The sequence below is a fragment of the Melospiza georgiana genome, chromosome 1 (genome assembly GCF_028018845.1).
Source record: "Melospiza georgiana isolate bMelGeo1 chromosome 1, bMelGeo1.pri, whole genome shotgun sequence".
NCBI classification, from domain to species: Eukaryota; Metazoa; Chordata; class Aves; order Passeriformes; family Passerellidae; genus Melospiza; species Melospiza georgiana.
In genome coordinates this window covers 94,032,307-94,055,933 of record NC_080430.1, presented here as the reverse complement: position 1 = coordinate 94,055,933, position 23,627 = coordinate 94,032,307, and the positions used below count along the sequence as shown (strand labels likewise).

Here is a 23,627-nt window from a genome sequence, read left to right as displayed (position 1 = left end):
GTGCAAGCAAATATTCAGACAAGCCTACTTATTAAAGCTTAATTAAAGAATGGAATAGTACACAGATAAAATAGTACACAGATAAAATTAAGGCCCCAGAACTGAACCTATAAATCAATGTGATCAAATCATCATATTTAATCTAGTAGAAAATAAAATGGAATTGTGAAGACAAACAGGAAGATTGTTACTTGGAGTAAGTCTTACATCCTGGTGTAATTTCAGGGGACTGCATGTCTTCAGCAGTCTTGTAGCCAATATAGTCTACCAGACCAACTGATAGCTCAAATATTTACTCACAGTGATGCAAACAGATCTCTAAAATACCTCCTTTGCCAAGGCACAATGTGGGGCTGTCTGTTGGGGAGATCATCTGTTGAGTCATATGAAGAGAAAAAGGTTGCAACAGTAAGCTACAGAGAAGAAATGTGTTTTCTAGACAAGTTCTTTTGAGTCTGTTGTTTGTGTAGTTAGCACACAATTTGTCTCACGTGGAGCTTTTCTCTGGATCTGTGATCCCTCAGAAATTATGGAATAGGGGAGAAGTTATAGTCCCAGGCTACATTTATACTTGACATGCAAATGTGATTTCTTATGAGATACAGATAGAATAAACCAGCAAAAAACAGAAGAAAAGTTAATAATTTTTTCTGCATATTCTCCATATAGATACACTTTTTATAAAAGCCACTTCACCATTCTCAGCATTTCTTAAATTATTCTACACATCTGCAAATGAAGAATTGTGGGAACAGGATGTGTCCATCCAGAATTTACCCTAATGCTCATTCGCCTAAAACATTAAGGAACTCCTTATCTTACAAAATTAATCCTGTTTTTAATTAAATAATGAAAGTTTTCCTGGAGGGAATGAGAAATGTCCATTACTGGGAATACTCAAAAGCCAGCATAAGTGAAGGAACCAGCCTCAGTGAAGTTAGCTCTGTTCTGATTGGGGTGAGTTACACCAGATGACCTTCCAAGGTCCTTTCCAACCTACAACTTCCTAAGTTTTTGTGATTCCCTATCCTGGCTCAGTTAACAGACCTGGGTTCCGCACAGGTGAATCACTTTCCTAAAGCTTCACAGAACTCCTAGTGCTGCAGCACAACTGAACATTTGCAGGCAATTCTTCTCAGCTTCTAAACTTGCTGCATGTAAACTCTATTTCCCAAAGGCACACAGACCTCCTTTTAACATGCAAGAAAAAAAATACCCTGACTCTGTAAGAAGTCCTCAGTTTGTGTTTTTTCTTTCACCTGCACCTGGATTCTGATGCTGACTTTTTGCTGGACTAGTCAGTACTGCCTGCCCTGGCATAGCACCAGGTCCATCCCAAGGACTCCATTGATCATGAATTCCAACCCCAAACTGATTCTGTTCCTGACACAGCCTTGCTCTTCAGCTGGATCAAGAGAGAAAAGACAACACTGATGGGTTTTAGAGGGCAGAGTGAAGAAGATGGTGGATTTTTTCTGGGAAAATGAGGAAAGCACACCAGGTCTTCCCCAAGGCAAGAGGTTTGTTCTTCTCCCTTTCTTGCCTGTTGGAAATCCTGTCTGAGATTTCATCCTTAGTATATTGTCAGATCACCACTAAATTTTCTAATGAGCCAGATCTCTCAGAGCTGATGTTTGTAGGAATGCGAGCTTTTCCCCTCTTTGTCTGCATTTCTGTAGAAATAATTTCCACGTGTACTTTTACACACGCACAGACAACACTGGCAGCTGGATCCCTGTTTCAGAAAGCTTATCTGATATGCAGAAATTTCTAAAAACACAAAACCCTCCAGTGGAATATAGTGAAATGGACTGCACTGCTGATCGCTCCAGCAGAGTGTTTTACTGTTTGTGAAGGGATTTGACTCCGGGGAAACACTCCTCACCCTTCGCGCAGCGGGCTCTCTCCCTTCTCCCCGCTGCACGAGAGTCATTCCTCTGATCCTTTACTCTAAGCTCCTTTGCTTTTTTTAGGCAACTTCCAGATATCTGATACAGTATATAATGAGGAATTAGGTTCCATTACACCAAGGCTTAACCTTCTCGAAAAGCATTCAGCGCTTGCCAGGAGTCATCAATATTTAACAGCTGTTGTTATTATGAAATACTTCATAGGGTAACGCGGCTCGTCTGCTCGCACGCAAGGGCTTGAACGGCGGCCAGGGCGCTGTCAGAGCCGCCGGGAGATTGACAGGCGGCGAGCCTTGCGTGACAGCGGGGCCGGGGTTACTCAGCACTCGGCCTCCTCCGCAGCGGGCACCTCTCCTCCCCCTCGCCCGCCTTCCAAAGCGCGCTCCGGACGCGCTGGGACGCGGGCCGGGGGCGCAGGGGGGCGGGCTGGCCCCGGCAGCCCCGGGGAGAGGAGGGCAGCCCGGCGGTGGCAGCGCTTTGACGCCCCTCGGGCACGGGGGAGGATGGATGAGGCTCGCTGGGAAAGCGGAACAGTGGTTCTGCAGGAAAGAGCGGATGGGATCTGGAAAGCAAAAGGGTTCGGTTTGTACCTTAAATAAATGTCATGCTGTACTCGAGAAACTTCAAAGGGAAGTCAGATTTCAAAGCATCCCTTAAGAAGAAGCAGACTGAGAAAACCGCTAAGTTGGGAAGAAAAACTGCATTACTGCTAGTGTAATTTCATCTGGCGTTCTGGTAGCCTCCACAACAGGACCAAGCACCGTACAGCTTTTATTCAGCTTTTGATTCTGTTTTCTGATTCCTTTCCCAAAGCATCTGTACTACCTGTGTGTTGTGCAAACATCCTTTCCATCATGTTTGGCATTATATAACAACAGTTCCTTATGCTGTGTATTTTTCAATTCCAGTGTTCATCTAATGACCCCCATCCTAATTGTCACTCGGTGTTCTCTGTAACACAGCCAGAGGAAACAGATCATTTCAGTTCATGGCTTTAGGTTTGTTAAGCAGAATTGCTCATACTGAGTGTTTCCGAGTCAATTTGTTTTGTTTTCTCAGTATTCAGAGTAACACGCATAGCTGATTCTTCCTGCAGCTAGAAGATGCAGGAAGAGAGACCCTGCTCTCACTTCCTTTCGAGTAACAGCTACCAAATGTAAGATTTGCATGCCCAAAGCAGTGTCTCTGAACCTGCACTCTGGATTTGGGTATTTTCATCCACCTCTTTTAAGAAACAGTTTATCCCCTGGGCATCATCGGAGAGAACCGGTAGTCCCTTGCAGGAGGGCTTGAAATGGATTCACCAGCCTGAATGTGAGGAAGACTGTGTGGTCCCTTTCCTACACCCCAAACAAACCCAGGCAGGGTGTTCAGTTCAGGAGCAGCATCCCTTCACTGCTCATTTCTTGCCTGTGCTGTTGCTCGATGCAGGCACCTGGGACAGCTGGGGTAGTTTGCCCTCATGTTAGTCTGTTACACAGCCCAAGTTAGCAGCTACTTTTACTAATTATTTTCTGAAGAATGAAGGCTGTGCTCGTGCAGGATGAGGTACAGAAACACTCTGGAGAATGTAATCCCATGGGTTTAAAAAGTATGATTTTATGAGACTCCTGAAATCTCCATCTCTTTGAACTAAAGAATACCCTACAATGAATAAATGTTCTGTTATTTCTGGGGCAAAGGGAATGGCTGGTTTCATAATGCTTCTATAGACTGTGTTAGGCAGCTTTTCTTTACAATATTCCAGATCTGGCTTTCAAGCCAAGGTGTTTGCAAATGCAGATAGCAACACTCATAGCAGAACTGGAGGCTTGAAAGAGGTCTCAGGTTTTGACATTGTTCTGGGCAGAGACAGTGCAGCTGTGAAAGGTTCAACAGCATTATCTGAGACCATCCCATACTCATTCAGTCAATCTTATAGTCTCCTCTGTGAACTTCTTTTCTCCATTAATTTACTGTCAATTCTAACTCTACATTATTTTTTTTAGTTTCCACTCCTTTCTCTGCTTTCAGATTAGAAATTGAAAAAATTTCCTCAAATCTTTGACCTCTCTTCCAGGAAATTGCATTGGCAGTTTTATTTCATTTTGTTCTTCTCTCTCCTCTTCTTCCTAACCCCATGTCCCCTTGCCCTGTATATTTACACTGTGTCGTCCTTTGTAGGACCCAGCATTTCCAGACTTGTTGGCTTTTAATGTTGCATGGGATTTCACCACGCACACCAGATCGCATGACCTTGCAAAACTGTCAGCCCTGGTACATGTATTTCTGGTATTTATCATTCTATGGTATCAATATGCTCATTCATCTTCTTTGGCAGAACAGCTCCATCTTCTGTTTTGTTTCATGTTCTGGAAGTGCAGGCTCTATACACTGTGTTCAGAAAACAGTCTCGAGTGTTACCGCTTCCCATCTCCTGAGTTTGCTGGTTTTGAACCTGGCAGATGAGAACTCTGACCATCCAAAGGGTTGCCTCTCCCATAAAAAGTCTAAAGCTCCATAAAGCTAAAACTCTCAATTTATTATTTCTTTTTTACAGCCAGCAGCATTCATTGGACTGCCTGCAGTATCAGCTTTGCTCTTGCTCCACTCTTGACACATGGGAACTCCAGCAGCGCGTTTACCCCTCAAGTCACTGAGTCATCCTTTGCTGGTTTTTATTTTTCAGCTTTATTTTCAGACAATTTGCCCCTCCCTGCCCACCAGAGACAGTACTCCTGCATTCTTCAAGCTCTCATTTGTTTTCATCATAGACTTCGCTGCTGCTCCAGAGGGACACCATTTTATGAGATGTCTAAGCTTGATCACAGCTGTCTTGGCATCAGGGTCTTTTCTATCAAGCCACCCATCATAACCAAAACTTGCTGTCCTGTTCTCTCTCATGATTCTTGGTGGTGACAGGGGTATTGTTAGACTCTTCTGTTTTCTTTTCCCTGTTTTTCTGCCTAGTCAGATAACATCTTGCAAGTTTCCCTCATATGCCTGTTGGGTCTTGCATTTCCTCCTCCTCCTCATTTCTTTCAGGATCTGTGTGATTTTCTGCCTGTCTTGCTCTGCTTTCTCCAGGTGACAGGCTATCACCAGCACCTCTCTTCTGAGGTGTCACTGCAGTATCAGCCCAGCCGTGGGTGGATTAATCAAATATTCCCAGCGTGGGGAGGCAGAAGGAGAGTGAGCAGTGAGTGACGGCTCTGCTGCCTCGGGTGCAAGGAGCAAACGTTCCCATCTCTGAGGAGCACTCACTTCTTGGAGCAATGGTGTTATTTGTCTTTCTCTGATGGTGCAGAGGGTCTCCTTGCACTCAGGCCTCTGAGAAGGGCAGGCTATGAAAGGATGTGTGTGGCCCAACATATGGGCAACTCTAACTGGCAAAATAACATTAAAATGCTTTCCATTTGGAGATGGAATTTATAGTAGCCAGACGAGTTGCAGAACAAACATCTCTTGTGCTTCTGCTGCTCTGTTTGTATGAGCCTGAAGGCTAACAAGCAGGCAGGGAGCTCTGGCCCGCTCAGTTGGGTAAAATAATAGTTTCCACTAATGATGAAGTTTGGACGGATGGAATTTTCACAACACCAAAAGAGCGCATCAAAGAAATAAACCTTCGTTTCCTCTCACCCCTCCCTGTCTGTCCTTTAACCTGAGCAAAGATCACAAACCACCATGTCAGTAATTACAAAAACATCTTTTCTGAGGAGGGAAACTCTGGAAGAGGCCATTGGAATAGGGGTTGGGCTTTTAAAAGTTGTTGTGACAAGGTATTTAAAAGATGTGTGGATGTGGCACTTAGGGACATAGTTTAGTGGCAGACTTGGCAGTGTTGGGTTAGTGGTTGGACCTGATGATCTTAAGGGACTTTTTCAACCTAAAAGAGCCTATGATTCTATGTCTGTTCTTATAGACAGGAGTAGCAGAAGGCCTAGCTGATCGGGGAAAAAAGCAACCATTTCCTATTAGCTTAAATGGCGCACCAAAATGAAAGTGCAGATTTAAGAATCTGTATATTCTACTCACAGCAGCCTAGGTTACCAGTCTGAATTCCCAAAATTATTTTGGCTGGAAAATATGGGTAGGGATCTGTTTAAAGCAGCTTGGGATTTTCCTGATGTGTTTTCCCATGCCCAAGGGAGGGATTTATTACATCTAATTATACATTTGAGATAATTGCTTTTGGCTAATGACCGACATTATCACTTGCAGCAAATATTTACAATGTAAGCTAAAAACCATCACAAATATTCATTTGGTGTGGTTCTGAGTTGCCATTGTTTATTGTAAAATGCTGAATTATCCTGCAACAGTCCCTTACCAGGCTGTTAAATTGATGAGGAACTCTTGCACGGGCTCAGGACCTTTACAGGCTTGCTGTTTCTCTCCTTATTCTGGTTTGGAACAAACTACTCCTGCCATCTAAACCCTTTTTTGGTGGAGAGATCTTATTTTTGATTGGTTGGGTTTTGTTGGGGTTTTTCAGCTTTTTTTGGTGTGGGTTTTGCTTTTTTTTCAGAGGGGTGTCTTTTGGTTTATTAATAATTTCTGGCTGTGGCTGTCCCCACTCCCCCTTGGCTGGAAGGGAAAATGTGTATCAAACGTCCCAGATAATATCACTGGAATGCTCTCCTCTCTCATTCTCTCCAAGAAAAGGAGAAAGACCAGAAAACTGTATCTCTGTCTGCTACCAGGATCTTTGTATGACCCTTCTCTGGAGGTATGAGTGAAACTGACTTAATTTTTACTGACCAAGTGATAAAGATGGGTTCCAGTTGCACTCCCTAGATGATGCTGAAGCCCAATAATCATGTAATGCCAGCCTTCTCAGAAATTCTTTCACTTTCCCCAGAAATGGGATAGTATTTTAGTGATTTTTCTGCAGCGTATAATGATAGGAAGAATTTGAGCATTCAAAGACATTTGAGATCAAGCAATGTGAAGGAAGAGCACTCGCCAGTTGAGTTTCCCATGAAAGTTTAATCAGATATATGCTTTTTTTCCCTATTATTAGGAAAAATATATGAAATTTTAATCTATAATGAGAAATATTCATCAATTTCATGGAGTAAATGACATGCTAAAAACAAACTTTAAAATTCTGTGTAAAAATGAAACAGTTTAAGAACATTCCCTTGAATCTTACAGTTAGGTTGAAGATTGTAGACATGAACAGGGTAAAGTGAGAACAAAAATAATCCGATGTCAAGGAGATCAGCACTGAAAATAAGAAACTTATTCACTCCCTTTTCTTCTGAACTATATAGACATTTCTCTGTATTGTCATAATACATATTTTTATAAACAAAACAACTTGCTAACTTTCTTTTGTTTCTTTCCTGTGGGTTTTGGTTGTTGCTTTATGTAGAGTAGACTAATGGAAAAAATATGTTCAATAAAAAATGTGATAGATATTTCATATAAAAAACATCTGGACTGCAAAATATATATCTATCTCCAGCACAAGAAGGAAAAAAAAAAGAAAAGAAAGTTGTCAGTTACCAAGATCCAGACCACAAAGACAGTAACCACCAATTAAATTCAACGCATGTTAAATGCCTAAACAACAATTTTAGTCGTTACTCTAATAGTTATGATTTCTAAATTGATGATAACTCTTTCCAACAGCCATTCAAGAAAAGCACTTTAAGAAGCAAGTTGGCCAAACGATAAAAGAAGACAATATATCTAACAAGACTGCTGTACAAGAAGGTGGACTTCTACTAGAAGTGAGTGAAAAAATGCTGGATATAATTTTTCTGGATGTAATTTATTCAGTTTGGTGATATATTTGGGCTGATGATTTGTGGCAGCTTTGAACAAACAGTCTGTCTTGGTGGGAGTCTTTCAAGAACCATGCTCGTGAACATTTCTTGCAAAAGCAAGACTGGCAGTCGTGACAGTCACAGTCAGTGTCCATTTCAGCAATTACATCTTGCACCCTTTCTTACATCCTTGAAATTACCAGTGAACCCTAGCAGGACAGTTCACAGTTCTTTTTCACTTTTAGGTTTATTTTACTTGGCCCATGTTTTGAGGATGTCAACATGAGCTTTCCTGGTTTCTCATCTGAACTGAGAATATTCTAGGATATTTTAGTTTATCCTACTTCCTCAGCTCCATGTTCTGCACACACACCATGTCAGCAAAAGTTATCCCTTCTATGTATTTTTATCCCCTTTAGGCTGACTTTGTATATTGGCAGAGCAGCATAGAGGGGCCATGCTGTTACTGAGAATTGGATCCATTAATTTTAAGGAAGAATTAATGCTGCTGTGAACTACTGAACCAGCTAGAGCACAGCAGTCCATCCCAGATACATCTGCATTTCAAACACATGATGTAATAATGCCTTTTATACACTGAGGTCCTTGGAAATTCCTATGTGATTAAGATTACATATGTTGTGATTAATATTACAGTTGTTCTGGATAGGATAATATTAATGGCATAAAAACTGTGTTTTAGTGACAGCCTCGAGATGCATATAAATGTAAATTAAAGAGTAGCCTCCAGCAAATAATTGCTGAATGCTATTAAATTAAAACACATTTTAGTATGAGATCCAATAACCTAAGTTACTCAAGTCTATGGAATGGAAACTGGCACCCTGCTTTCCTTCCTCTAAGTATTTCAGAAAACTTTAATTTTAGATTTCAAAGCAAGTAACGCAGAGGCATCTGATTAGTTACTGCTACTGCCAAAACAAGATTTTGGGTGTCAGGTGTCATTTTGCAGCCATTTCCATTCTCAATAAATAGGGAATACAGGGTGTACAATAAATGATAAATATAGTGAGTATATAAATTTTAATGAGGGTCTCCTATATTAGTCTAAGTTTTGTTGTGTGTACATGACATGCCCACGAGTTAGAATCACTGAGCATCCTCAAACAGTAGACTGACTGCTGTGAGCGCATGGAGAGAACACTGGCACCCAATTTGGGGCAAGTTATGAGAGACTGCTATTGCTAAATATGCTCTGCTTATTTATGGTATGCAGAGTCACAATGCCTCTGAATGCAGGGGAGATATTTTATCCCGGATCATACTTAAAGTGGATCATTAACTGGATGATTAAGTGCATGTTAATTTGAATGTACTTGCCAGGCTTCATTTATGGGCACGTCTGACCTAGAATAAGAGGGTGAGTTTTCCTTAGGGCTTGTCGGGAATGTTCTCTGAGGACTGAGCTTGGCTTGGATCCTCATTCCGTGGTTATAGCACATGAAGAAAAGTGGGTTTTTATGTTGTTCGACCAAATTCACCATGTTGGTTATTAGGAACTGTGGGGTTTTAACTAAATATCACATTTCTGATTCCTTTCAAGAAGACGCAAACTGTGGTTGCTATTCTTTGTATATGGACTTGTGAATCTCACCAGTTTATTTGCTCTCAAAAGATATTTTTCAGCTGTTGAAAGCCACTTTCCATGTCATGACAACACCTTGCACTGTGCAACCTCTGCTTTATATAATACAAACCAGAATAATCTGAATCACCAAAATCTGTGTGAATAGTACTCTTAATGTTAATGGAAAATCAAGAATAAATGCTTTTATTTTTTTCCTAGTGGGTATAGTCACCCTGCATTATGTATGGAGAGAAATATGGGCTAACAAGAACCTAATTGCTAGTAAATAGTGTATCTGGGACTTTTGAGTCTTGGAACAATGCAGAATTTCCCCTTTCAGCTTGAAAGAAAACAATGGAATTAGGCTGTCTTCAAAATATGTTTAAAATGTTTTTTATTTCTAAAGGCTTCTGCCACAACATGTGCTTTTTATTTAAGATTTTATGGAGATTTTTTACAGCTATAATCAAATAGCTTTCATCAGCAATAACGGAATAAACAATGATACCAGTTTATCAAAGACTTTTTAGTGGAGCACAGCAGGTATCTAAACAAATAATTTCTTTTGGTGCTTTAGGATAATTTCGTCTGGATTAGAGACTTTGCTTGCCATCTTTGTTTCCCTTTGAAGGGAAGACAGACGAGTCTCTAAGAACCAAAGTCTAATTTTATTAAGGAGCTTTTTTAATATATCCCATTCTTGAAATCTTTACTGTCCTTTGAGCTTTCACATTCCAAAACTTCGACTGCAGTAATCATTTTTAACTTTGCACTTTCAAAATATTTTCCGAGACAGGTGGTTTTGCAACCCCTGTGCCCCAAGCCTTCTGGCAGAAAAGGGGCACATTCAGTTTCTGAAGCCTGTTAGTGAATACTCAAGGAACACTGAGCCAAACCCATAACCAGAAAAAGGGGAAAATAAGTTGTATTGGCAGTCAACAAATCCAGATAGAGTTTATGGGGTGATGGGGTGGAGAAACACAATAAAATGGTGACTTGGAAAAATAATGAATCACTGGTGGGTATCTAGGCAATAGCCTTGATTGCAGGATTCATCTCATGGCTGTTGGCCACATCCTGCTCTTCCCCCCAGCTATGCTGTGCTCGTAATCTTAAGTCCAGACTCAGAGTCTGCACTATGGTGGAGGTAATTGCCCATCCCAAATGCTGTGTAGCTGTCATGTATTACACTATTCACTGATCCCTGGAAGAATTAAATGCCTGCTGTTAGAGGAGAGGCTCTATATGGACTTGGTTTCTTAATGACATGTAATCAGGCATCACCCCATCATCACCTCCAACACTGCTCCTTGGGTAACCAGCGCTTGTGCACTAAGCAGCACCCTGCTAAAATTGTCACTTGGGCTTTATTGACCACTTCACAGTTGCTCCTGCAGTTTTTCTGCTTTTCTGGACAAATAATTGATGTTCAAATTTCTATCTCAACCCTTACTGCTAAGGCTGTGGCTTCATGGACTTTCTTCTCTTCGTTATGTTTGTTGGTCTTCTATTATGCTCTTGTAGGCAGAAGCATAGGGTTTATGGCAGCTCTGTTCCCAGATATATTTGCCATAATTCTTTTCAGGTGTGAAAATAGTGGTTTATAACCAAAATGTCACAAAAAATATAAAGAAATATGGACAATGCAGGCAGCTCCTGAACAGATGCTAGTGGAGTATGGCTGCCCAGTTCTATCACGCTCCCTTCTCACTGATGAATATTGATAAAGGCCAGACATGGCTTTTTTTGTCATTTCCATGCTCACTGGCAGCTCAGCCTCTTCCAGAGAAGATCCATGTGGCTTACAGGATGCTGTAAGCCACACTTTTGTACAGTTCAGGGTCAGACTTCCATGAGTCTTCTACTCATAAGGCTTCAGCACACAAGAATCACATTCCTGTGGTTTTGTCTCATGCTTTTCTTTATGGCTGCATTGAAGATGCCAGTCATAAGACTGTCCTGGTACTTCTTATTCAGTGACACTGTACATTCCATTTAATACCTTTTATCAAGGACCTAGATAAGGGGATCAAAGGCATCTGTAGTCAGTCTCACAAGACATAAGGTTTGATGGGAATGTTGGCATGTTTGAGGGCAGGAAGGTTCTGCAGAGGGATCTGGAGAGGCTTACTACTTATTTAAATTTTTTGACAGAGACTTTGAGGTGCCTGGCATCTTAAATATCTTACAATTGCAGCCATATGGTCCTTTACTTAAAAAATAAATCAATTACTAACACCTTCAAAACCATGAAAGCTAGGTTTGGTGGTGCAACCACTATAATTCTCCACTGATTTTAATAATCCTGGCTTCATTAGGTTAGCTACCTAAACATATAAAGCTGGGTTTTTCAGCCTGAGCTTCCATGTTTTGTTCTACCAAAGCATGCAGACAAATTTTGTTTATTTGAGTTGTAAGTAGCAAAACTAATGAGGCACTTCAGGTTATTTAGCTTCTGAAGCAGCAGCATTTGTGCTTGGCATTGACGGCTGGTGCAAAGCTACAGCACAATCAGGTGTAGATCCTGTAGCACACAGAACAGACCCTTTTTCACTCAGACAAGTCCTTTATAGATTATTTTTTAATTCCATATCACAGGTTTGGAAATTCTGGTTCTAACTTGGTAGCGCCCATCAAAGTCAATGATGTCATTTTTTGACAGCTTTAATACCGAATAGACACCAGGTCTTCTTAATCAAAACCAATGTAAGTGAAACTTAATGCAAGCAAATGATTTAGGATTTGACACAATGTAAGTTTAAAGCTTATTATTTAACATTATGTTGCTACCTTAGAAATGGATGCAAATAATGATCTTCCTGGGAGTTACTTTGGAGAGGTGAATGTACAAATTTTGGCACTGAAACGCATCTCCCAGTGGCCTCTACTAACAGCTTGAACTAGAGTTCATGTTTGATTCCGAGGGAGTTGGAAAATGATACATTAGAAAACATCCTATTGATGCTGTTCTTCACTCTGCATAAGGAAATAACATAGGAAACTCTTTTCCCACTTGGTTTCCTGCCATTTTTTTAAACTTGTTAGTGTAATTCCACTTCCTCCTTCCAAACTGATTTATGTAATCACTTCTTGATAAAACTGTGCTCTTGAAAAGGTACTCCAGTTTGAATTTCAGTCTGAGAGCAAGAGATTTTTACTCTTCCTGTTATTTTAAAATTTTAACTTGAAAAGGCAAATTGCAAGTCCAACAAAGTGCATGGAGATTATATAGTTCTATGACCATGACACAAATTTCAGGAATCAAAAACTGGTCTGGAATCCCTCTTCAGCTTCCCATAGTGCTGACACTTCTAAACTAAATCCTGATAGATGTTGATACAGTGCTTCATTTTCTTAATCTAACTTGTTTAAAACTGGACCATTAAAATAGGAATTTTTTTCCAGTTAATACAACTTTTTAAAGTTGCCCAAACAACGCTTTTGCTTTCCTTTGTTTTCAAACATGAACCTTCTCCCAGTAATTTAGATGACATGATTTAAGCTGACGTTAGCCACTTGGGACGACGTACAGGGAATTTATCCATTAAAATAAACCATAAATGGGGTTAGGAGCACCGTTTTATCACATGCGTACATTCACTTTCTTCTTGCCAGGCGTAGGCAAAACACAAAGGAACACTTCAGAGGCCCTGGTCCCTTTTCTTTCTTTCTTTTCAAATAGGCATATTTCTAAAATCCAGACTTGAAATTTGGCATGGCCACAGCTCTGTGCAAAAAACATCCTTTCTCTTGCCCTTTAGACAAATAACTAATGTTCTCGCTTATTCCTTTCTTCTTCTTTTTTTTTTTTTCTTCTTCTCTAACAAATCTGGATAGAAAAGCTATGACTGCTAAATTCCATTTGCTCTCTCCTCCAGTCCTTAGTGCTACTGTTATGAGTGCAACAATCATGATACTGCCACAGTGATGAGGTTTCTCAAATACAGGAGGTGGCACCATCCAACTTGACTGGGGGACAGAGAAAAACAAAATCGTGTTATCCCCTCCCTTCACATTTTCAGCCCAACTATGAGAAAAGTGATGGAAGATGGGTTTTGATGGACAAAATTGTGTGGAAATAATGAACAAAATGGTAACCACAATTGCCAGCACACATAATGTCTGAGGAGCTTGACTTTTGCCAGGACTTTTGCAAGAGATTTAGGGAGGGATTTGAAGAGGAAAAATAGGTACTTCTGTAGAGGCTTGTTGTGGAGCCTTTTTGCAAATGGGAAAATGCCAGTAAGTGCTTCTTTTCAGATTTCATGACATGTTGGGCTGATGAGAGTTAGTATTTATCTTCTCCAACACAAAATTACAGATCACAATTGAGAGGGTGCAAGCTGGGAGTGGGTTGGAGAATCAGAACAGGCAGCCTATGTTCAGCATGGCAGAGCAGGAGGAGCAGGCAGTCAGCGCAAGTGTGTGGTGAGGAGAGAGTTATCCCCTGGTTGGTGCTGGCATCAGGAAAAGTGTCTCCATTTGTCAGGAGACAGGCAAACCTGCTGTGATATGAGGAGGGCTGGCTGAGAATCTCCCAGAGAACAGAGCAGCTGTCCGTCCACAGCGTTAAGGTGAAGAGTCAATAAGCTCTGGGCACAGATGCAGCTCTGAATCCAAGGCTGCTGTTGCTGTCTCCAGACTGTTCATCACAGCCAGCTCCACCCGAGCTCACTTTTCACAGCCGCTTCCTCTGTTTCTGCTCAGGCTATTTCGGTGCCTCCTGGACACAGTCCAGTGGCCACATAACTTCCTCCTCAACAAAACATATTCTCCCGTTTCAGCTCTCTTAGATTTTTTTTCTCACTGACTTCAGAGCCAATCCTTGACAACTATTTCCACCAGTCAATAGGTTTGGTATCTGTGTCTGAGCCCTGCATCGTACAGATGCACCAGGACTTGATCTGCTACTAGAACTGACTTCTTGCATTCAGGCAACAAAGGCATTCATAACGCACTGTTCATTTCATACCAATTTCTTCATTTGCTTTTCAGGAAGCATTTTCAAAGATGGCATAGTCATATTTTGCAAAAAAATCCCCCAAAACATAGAGGACATAGAAGACACACACATACACTTTAAATAATTGCAATCCTACATTGTTTAACTTGTCTTCAACTGGTTGAAGTGAAATTATAAATGAGCAGCCTAAACTGTATTTACAGACGACGCTTGCTTTCAGTGTGTTCCTCATTCTCAATTCAGAAAAGCTCATGAGCTGCAGCCTTGCCATCTTCTCAATAAGATGAAGTGATGAGCAAGAAAGGAGGTCTAGGCTAGACTTTGTCCAGGCTTGAGAGCTTTTGCAAATTTGCAGTGATTTTGTCATGGAGGTTTTGGAAAAAACCCTATGGATTTTACTAGAAATATAGAATACATCCCACTTTCTCTTTTTGTCTGCCTTAGTTAATAAAACTTAAATGCTCAAACCAAAGCAGGGGCTTGCAAAAGAGACTTGGGGAAGGATTAATTTAGTCTATAATGCAGCCTAAGATTTGCAGTCATTGCTGCTGGTTAGAGGAGTTGTCTCTAACTTTCTATCATTATCCTTCTCCATATGATCCACCATCATCCACTCGATATCTCAATTAGAGAAAAAATTGCCTGTGTCTCTGGGTCAGCACAATGCATTTATAGCAGATTCACCCCTGCTGTCAGAATGGGATAGGGTGTGTTTGATACAGGACACTTACAGCATACAAAACATGCTTAAGATGATAACCTGCAAAGTAAAACTGTTCCTAGAGCCAATTTCAGGGATGCCATTCTCCCTGAAAATTCTACTGACCCGAAATCATGTTTTAAAAGTCTGGTTTAGCATATATTATCAAACAGAATATGAAATACAGATTGTTTTGCTCTTCTCCCCACCCCCTGAAACAGTTTCACTTTAGAAAATGTGATATATAGTGCTAAACACACAGAAAAAGAGTGCTGTGAAATTAGGACATAACATTCTGTTTTCAGTATATAGGCTGCAACATTGTTTCTTTTAGGTTTTGATTCCTTACAGAAAGAGATGTCTGCCATTCATCCTCATTAACAGTTTGCAAGTACAAATAAAAGTCAGCTGTGGATGGAATATTATGACGGCTTCCCCTATTCAGGACTTGATGCACTTACATGTAAATAACACCGAAAAAAAAAATCCAGACATTTGGTACTTACATATGTCTAATTGTCCAACATGTTGGATAAATATTATTTGAGACTCTTTTCAGTAACTTGTTTCTGTGAAAGATAATGCCTAATCTTACTACATTTGTTATTTCAAAGTCTACCTAACTAAGTTTGTTATTACAAGTGCAGAGTAGTGAGCAATTAATGCTTCATTTTGAGCCTTCTCAAATGGAATTAATTAGGCTTGCATTTTCTATATTGAAATTGTTGAAGAGAAGACTGAAAAGCTCAGAGCAGCTGCAGAATTCAGAAAGGACGAAGAGCTGAACTTGCACTGAAGATATGATATTGCCCCAGCTTTGCTTCCATCTGTGAATACAACATCTGCTTTTGAGGAAGTGAAATGAGAAACTGCATGAATCAATATAAAGATGGTTTCTATTTCCAAGTGTAGTCCAGGGCATAGTATTTGTGAAAGAGCATTGACAGGAGGGTTCCATTACTAATAGAGCACAATTTTAAATTCAACATCATGATTAATGAGGAGGCTAAAGAAACAGATATAATTATTATGTTGTAATTTGGTATCCTTTCATAATAATTGCTAAGGTAAATGACATGTTACTCATCCACATACTCACTATCTAGCGAACATCATAACTCTAACTATGTATTAATAAATAAAATGTGCTTTGCCCCAACAATTTTAGAATAAATAATCAAATATTCTTCTTTATATTATTTTAAGTAGCCTTCAGTACTTGTATCCCATCCATTAACCTCAGGTAGCATTCCTATTCCTGCTTCCCATATGAAATCCTAAATGGCAAAGCATGCCATATAACAAATTTATACTGAGGTGCTCAGTGTCACCCATGAATTAATTCACTTCTGCATCAACAAAACCTTCCCTGACCTGTCTTTAAGCTAGTAGTCATCAGTACTGCTCCTCTCTGGAAGAATGGTCTGTATTCTCTTTTCCAGTGCCTAGTACTTGCAGAAAAAACAAGATTTAATGGGGATGCATCTCTTTCTAGTATGCACCACACCAACTTTCTACACAAACAAAGTCAGCTGATGCTTCAGCCCTTTTTATTAGCCCCATCTTGGGCAGAGTAGTTGGTTTTGAGGCGCCAGGTTCATTGGAAACCAGAAATTCATGGATATGTTAACAAAGACAGGCCCTGTCCCAAGGACTTGACACAGACTAAGCAAGCTTTGTTACAAAAGCTTAGTTTGGAAGGAATGTATAATGGAAGAAAAACTGCATTTACAGTTTTTGCATCGTGCATTCAAAACAACTTCAAAGGCAAAGTTGTTCTTGGTTGTGTCCAATACTTATTACATATCAAGCATATAAAAAAACATCACCATGGTTTAAAATGTGTTTACATGTGTGCACACATTGCAATCTCACCCTCCAGGGAACTACTATGTTTTCTTGAAAGTTTATAGCTCACAATTACCGGAGCCCAGTGACTTACATTTTCCTAGCAGATTTCCAGGAGGCCGCTTTCGGCTGCTGCTCCTGACGAGCCCCGGCGTTCCAGCTCCCTTGCTAGGCTGAGGACACGAATGTAAACAAGCATCTCCAAGGTTTCCCTAGTTCCTTCGTGGAAGTGATGGGATATTGAAAAATGGAATAATGAGGAATTTCACCAGCTGAAAGATTCACAAGCATTTGTGCCTTTCAGATGGCCCAGCTGTTCCCTCTGACATTAAATGGGAGGGCCAGGGCTCAAATCTGTCTGGCATTGTGAATGATTGTTGAAAATGTTGACCTTGGTAGTGCAGCACTAGATGCTGAATTTCCATACTGAAAGAAGCCTGAAGTGATATCCAGGTCAAGGACACAGGCAGGAACATGAACTTTGTTTTATTTGGGGTGACAGGAGGAGTGAAAGGAACATAATGGTCAATATATGCATCTTTCTTTGCATTTGAAAATAAACATTTCTGCTGTCTTTGAAAACCAGGGTATCAGATTGAGCACTTTCTCTCTGAAAGGCTTCCCATAAAACTCCATGTCTGTAGACTTCAGCTACTACTTCCTTCTCTGGCTCAAATGATGGAAATTTGTCTTCTGTTTTGTTTCTTTTGCCTGAAATTTAATCTGCACACGCAAACCCTTGATCAAAACTGAATGCTAAAACAATTCTGCCACTCTCCTTTGCACGAAATAATGCTTACTCACAGAAATTCTCCTTTTGAAGTTGCTTTGTAGATAGATAGTCCAGAGAGCTAAGAGATATTGTAATTTTTGAGCAAAGGCCATATTCTGATGTCACCAGATATGGTATTTCTGAATAGTCTTTTATGCTATTTTTCACTTCAGGGTTCTGTAAGAGTTAAATTTTTTTTTTTTTTTGGTATATAAAGAGAACGAGAGAACCTCAGGGGTTCAGAGGGATTTTTGAGAAGGGCAACTATGAATCCTAAAAACACCAGTGGAAAGAAATACTGATTCACTAAACAATGCAGTTTAAGACAGAAGACACAATTAACTGTCTGCATTTTCCTCCTAATATTCATAAGACATGACCAAGTATATAATTTCCAGAGTTTTTAAATAGCTACTTATTTAGATCACCAGAAAATGGCCCCATCCCACATAGGATGCAAAAACCCAGTGATCCACTATTAAATGAAGCTGTTCCAGATAAACTGTGAGCCAACTGACCCTGGAAATTTAGTACCCAAGTTGCGTGACTCGAAAATCTGTTCAAAGCAAGGCATGGCTGCAGGCCTTGACTGTTGTACTTTAGTAGCCATAGTAACGTGGTCTCTGGAGACCTAATGCTAGTGAATTTTCCTTTATTTCAAGGAAGAGTAATAAGAGAAATGTGCATTGGAACTCGTTCTCTCTCTTTTTTTTTTTTTCCTCCTCCTTATTTTTACTATGCCATGACCTTGACCAAAATATCTTTGAAGTATTTTCTGGCTGATTTTCTGCTACGAGACCAGGAAAAAAAAAATCAGGATATATAAAGGATCTTGCCAAAGGAAGTCCTATCTTCCTCAAAATATTTGCCTTCATTCCCAAAGAGAATCTCTTGACTAATAAAGTTTCAAAAACTTCTTAATGGAAGGAACTGATAACTTTCATCTCACAGCTACTGCAGGCACCAGAATAATATCATACTTTCTTTGAACTGACAGATTAATTGTTTTTTTGTTTCAGTAGCAGGTGCAGCTTTTCGTGAGTACATAATTGGATGTACATGTTTTTTCAAAAGAACACAAGCCCCTATCTGGTGCCAAGCTCTCTTTTCTTTTTTTCATTTGGGAAAAAAGTCCCACATGATTTCATTTTTAAAGTACAATGTAGAAAACTCATGTAAGTGTTTTTAAAAAGCCAAATACAAACAAACAAATGTTCACAATACATACTTAAGTCTGTCTCACATGTTTCAGCTATTATTCTGGATTAGAAATTCCATCTGTCATTGAATCCATATGGTTTGCCAAATGGCAGTTTAAAACCATGTATTTTTTGCAGAGTTGAAGTTAGTTGTTTTCTCTTGTAGAAGTTTTAAGGTCCATACTAATAGTTTTCCGTGTTTGTTTCTATGTGTGCATGTGTAAGAATATGCAATATTGCAAAAAAAATTTAGTTTGCTAGTGAACTGCGCTGATTGAAACACCCTTGTTGTACACAAAGCAAATACCACCAACATTGAGTTGTGGAGTTTGGTTATTTCCCCCTCTAAACACCAGAGCCCCATTTACACTGTCCATTATTTCTGCTGAGAGGATTAAAGTGAAATGAGAAGAGCTGCCTTTACTTCTCTGCGCTGTCCCTCAGTGTTCAGGGCAAACACGTGCTTTCATGAGGAGTGTGAACTGCCCAGGTATGAGGCTGGTCCACGTCCTCTTTTGTATTTAATTTCCCCAGGTTGTCCATTTCCCAGGCACATGGCTGCTGTGGCTCTGACACAGCACACCTCCTCTTCACTGGCAATGAGAGAAAGCTATTGCTGAGAATTTTATTTCAATAATGGAGAATGTTTAAAAATCATAAGTGGAGCCATATACTTTGCTGTGACGTTTAATGTGAGATGTGGTAACTTAGAACAAAAAAAGCTGGGAATAGTTTTCACTCATTCTTGTGGACTGAAGCTGTCTCTACTACTCAGTCTAACAAGTCACTAGGCTTCTGGCCAGAAAAATGGAAAAACCTCTGTGCAGTGTTACTGTAAAGGATTTCAGTATGGAGTTGTATTTGGTACCTGAGAGATTTATCTGAGAGGTTGGAAAAGGTATTTTCCTACTGATTTGCCATCGCCATTAGTCACTCGGGGAGGGTAAGGTGCTAGCAAACACCCTCCTCCTTATCCTCACCTCTGGAAAGTAAATAAGTAAAGTATGAATCCCATCCCAGCTCTGACTCCATTGAGAGAATCTTCTGTGTTACAGATGTCTGTTTTCTCACTGAACTAGTTTAGGGTAATACTGAGAAAGCAGAAGAGTTTACAGGTGTGGATGAGACTCACTGGTGTAAAGTTTTACTTGATATGCAGCTTGTCTTTTTTTAATATGTCTGAAGCAGCAGGATTCCCAGCTAAAATTAATCTGGAGACATGGAATTTGTGTTAATCCTCAACTTTGTCATGTGGCTCCATAAAAGTTGTTTTTGCACCAAATTGGATTTTGATTTCCCTGCTTGCAGGGCAAAGAATCTGATGCCTGCAATTGGGGTAGTGAAAACCAGGGGGTGCTTATTTAAGAGATATAACCTCAGGAGAGGACACCAGCACTTTGAGACCAAACCAAAAACAAAGCAGGGGAAGTTTGGAAAACTCTTCATTTACATACATGCTGCAAATCCACAATTGTTTCTGGCTTAATCTAAACACATGGCTCCTTGAACTTTTCCTCCTCTTTTTCTTCCCGCTTCCTCCCTCCCACCTCTTTCTTAATGCCTACTCCAACCTCACAGATGTAGTTGCCAGTACACTGATCTGAATCCCTGGAAATACACATGGTCCCATTTCCCTTTCCAATTTTTAGGAACTCATGCACCTAGTCCAGCCCAACTCTAGCTCTATGGAAAAAAATGTGTCAAGAAAAACCTTCCTGCTTTCCACTGTGGGGGATCAAGTCTTACATTTTAAGGGTAGAGACTGATCTCTTATATATGTGTCTAGGCCTAAAGAGTATGTAAGACTAATTTTTGAACAGATGAATTTATCTCTTGATTCATACAAGCAATCCTTGACAAAGGCAGATATTCCTCCAGGGGCTGAAAAACTCCAGCTTGCCTGCAGGACAGTTGGAGGGTACATTTTAAAAATGTTCAGCATGATCATTTATAGGATTCTTCGATCAAATTCAGATCTTGTGGTCTTTGAAGCTTAAACAATAAAAGTAGGGCTTGGTGTATCACTTTGCATAGCTTAAGAACTTTTATTTAATTAAGCACATTTCTTTCATTTTTAAAATGTTCTTAACTTCTACCTGGTCCTGTTTCATGGGCAGGACTCGAGGTCTTTCAGAATATGCCTGGTAAGAGGCACAGAAAAAAGGGAGCTCCCTTAAGTGCCCCACAGTTATCTTTATGGAAAATTTTAGTCTATCCAAATTAAAAGGCCTGCCAGATGTTCAAAATGTAATAAAATACCTAACATCACATCACTGATGGTTTCATTGTTATGAAGACAAGTCCAAAGAGACAAGATGACAAAAATGCTTTCTTGTCTCCATTTGACGTTGGAAATGTATATGACAGATACCATCCATGGAGGTTCCTCTCAGTGCAGTGAGAGGTGCAGATGTGAAGATACAGAAATCTTGACACACCATCTTCTGGTTGGTGAGCTGCTGGGACAAATTTGGGCATTATTTAGAGCAGGAAATGGCACCAGTTGAGCAAGTCCTTGTGCTTGAAGAGTTGACAAGGATAATTAGTATTCAACTCAAGCACAACTAGGCAGAGATCACTCTTATTCTGCAAGGGATCTGCACCTATGGAGCTGACCTGGAGCAAAACAAGATTTGCCATTGACTGTTCTTAGCACTGACTTATGGTCAGTGTTGACCTAATTGAATCACTTGCTGCTATGGCCAGTGAAGGCTCCCCGCTACTTCTCTGAAGTCATTGATGCACAGGTTGCTCAAGGCACAGAGCCTCTGGCCAAGTGTGGTCCCACGGGGCCACGTTTCCAAAGGTGCTCCACATTTATGATGGGAGCCAAACCTTCTGAGGAGGTCAGTCTATTGTGCACTGAACTCTTGAAATTCTGCCCACCATTGTCACAGTGGGAACAGCTTTCAAGCAGACTTGGAAATCTGGTCCTGATTTAGGAACCAAAAAGAGAACCAAGCTCACAAGAATATGTCAGTGTATCTGGTTACTGAGCAATTGAAAATCTGTCCTCACTGTGTTTCAGGATTAACTCAGGATTAATAGGCACATTGAGAGTAAGGTGAAGCAAGGATAATAATAATAATATAGCAGTATTTCAGCAACAGCTATTTGAACTGTAATCTCAAAGACCTCCAAACCACCACACAAAAGGATCTAGACTGCCTTGGAGTGCAAGCCTGCTGGAGTAAAGATATGTTACCAAACCTTTATCAAGGGAAGAGAGGCAGAATTAGTCAGTCCTTGTGCAGCTGGGGACTGACTTTTTATATTCATGGGGACTGACTTTTTATATTCATTGCATTTATGCAATTATGTTCTGTATTATTTTTATAGCAGCTTAAGAAAAAAGCCATACAAAAAAAACCATACAGATCCAGTTTTAAAGTCATGGTTAAAACAGCACATGTATTTAATTTTCCCTTTGGATGTTATTATATTAAATGTATTAATGCATATATATTTAAAGCAATTATTATGGAATGTGCAGTTTTAAATTAAAAGGGAAAACAAAGTAGTTGGGACTTGCTATTAAACTTTTAATTCTATGAATTAATGAGCAAATATAATTATGCAGACCATTAAGCAGACAATAAGCTAGCAATGTAATATGGTTGGTATACTGTAATTAAATATTTTAACTTTTTTAGAAAAGAAAGAAAGCATGTTCCAGGTTGTTACTCATTTTTCATGGTAGGAAAGAATTTAGTGTCTAACTTTTTGCAGAATGAGTTTTTTTCTTTCCTAGGATATTCTTAAATTGGTTGCATTGATGCTAATTTTATTCTTTATCTTCTGATTATCTTTCAATGTACTTTATTTTCCTTTTTCAGTCACTGAATGGTTTTGCCTTGGTGGTGAGTGCAGATGGAATGATATTCTATGCATCATCGACAATTGTGGACTATCTAGGGTTTCATCAGGTAAATGTACTCAGAATTACTTAGAATACCCAGTCACTGACATTGTATTGACTTTCTTGCCAATACACATATTGTCAATAATATAACTTCTGCTATTATTTGTAAATGCAGCACTGTATGTTGCATGCCTTTGACTGCTGATTAGACATACATTTACTGAAATAAAGTTATTTTACTATACCATCTCAGACTAATTTTTTTTGTCAATCTGACAGGTGAAGATTTATTTCTTGCAATTTCCTTTTATAAGGCTTTTGTTAGCAGAAACATGATCCATTATAAAACTAAGATTTAGTTAGAAGTTTCTTTACAATTTCAATATAAGATGCTGATTTTCTAGGCTGGCTGGCTGTGTGTAATAAATATATTCTAAAGTCACAGAATAACAGAACCACACAGCTGGAAAGGCCTCTGGAGGTCATCTAGCCCAACCTCCTGCTAAAACACATTGAGCTAGAGCAGGTTGATACATGACTAATCAAGCTTTGAGTTTCTGTGACCCCTCTGGAAGATGTGTTCCAGTGTTTAGCCACCAAGACTGTAATTTTATTTTTTTTTTTGCTTATTATTAATTCTCTGCTTCCCATGTTGCCACTTGTGTCTGTTGCTCCTTGCCCTCTCACTTCTGAGAAGAGTCAGCCTTTGTCTTCCCTTCCCCTGCTCATCTGGTTGATGTAGAGAGCAGTACATTCTTTCTGTGGTTTTCCCTTCCAAAGGCTGAGCAAACCCTGTTCTTCTCTCCTGAATGTGCTCCAGCTCTCTTAAGTGTCTCGGTAGCACTCTCCTGGGCTCATTTTCACATTCTAATATTTTTCTTTTCATGGGGTACCCAAAATTAAGAGAGAAATTTACCTTTGCTGAACTTCCTGAGGCTCCTCTCAGCCTGTTTTTACCAAGGAGCTGCCTTGCCCTCCCCAGCTAAGGGAGGCGCCCTCTATAAACCTGCTGAGCATTCATTCTATCCCAAG

General features: G+C 39.9%; 1 protein-coding gene across 1 annotated transcript in view; it reads left to right on the top strand.

The window, feature by feature from the left end:
* AHRR (aryl hydrocarbon receptor repressor) overlaps nt 1–23,627 on the top strand; it is a 61,796-nt gene that overhangs the window by 27,958 nt on the left and 10,211 nt on the right. Inside the window, exons 3-4 of the mRNA XM_058037599.1 lie at nt 7,527–7,627; nt 22,570–22,659. Of these exons, the coding sequence (XP_057893582.1) occupies nt 7,527–7,627; nt 22,570–22,659 (191 nt within the window). The remainder of the gene's footprint in view (nt 1–7,526; nt 7,628–22,569; nt 22,660–23,627) is intronic.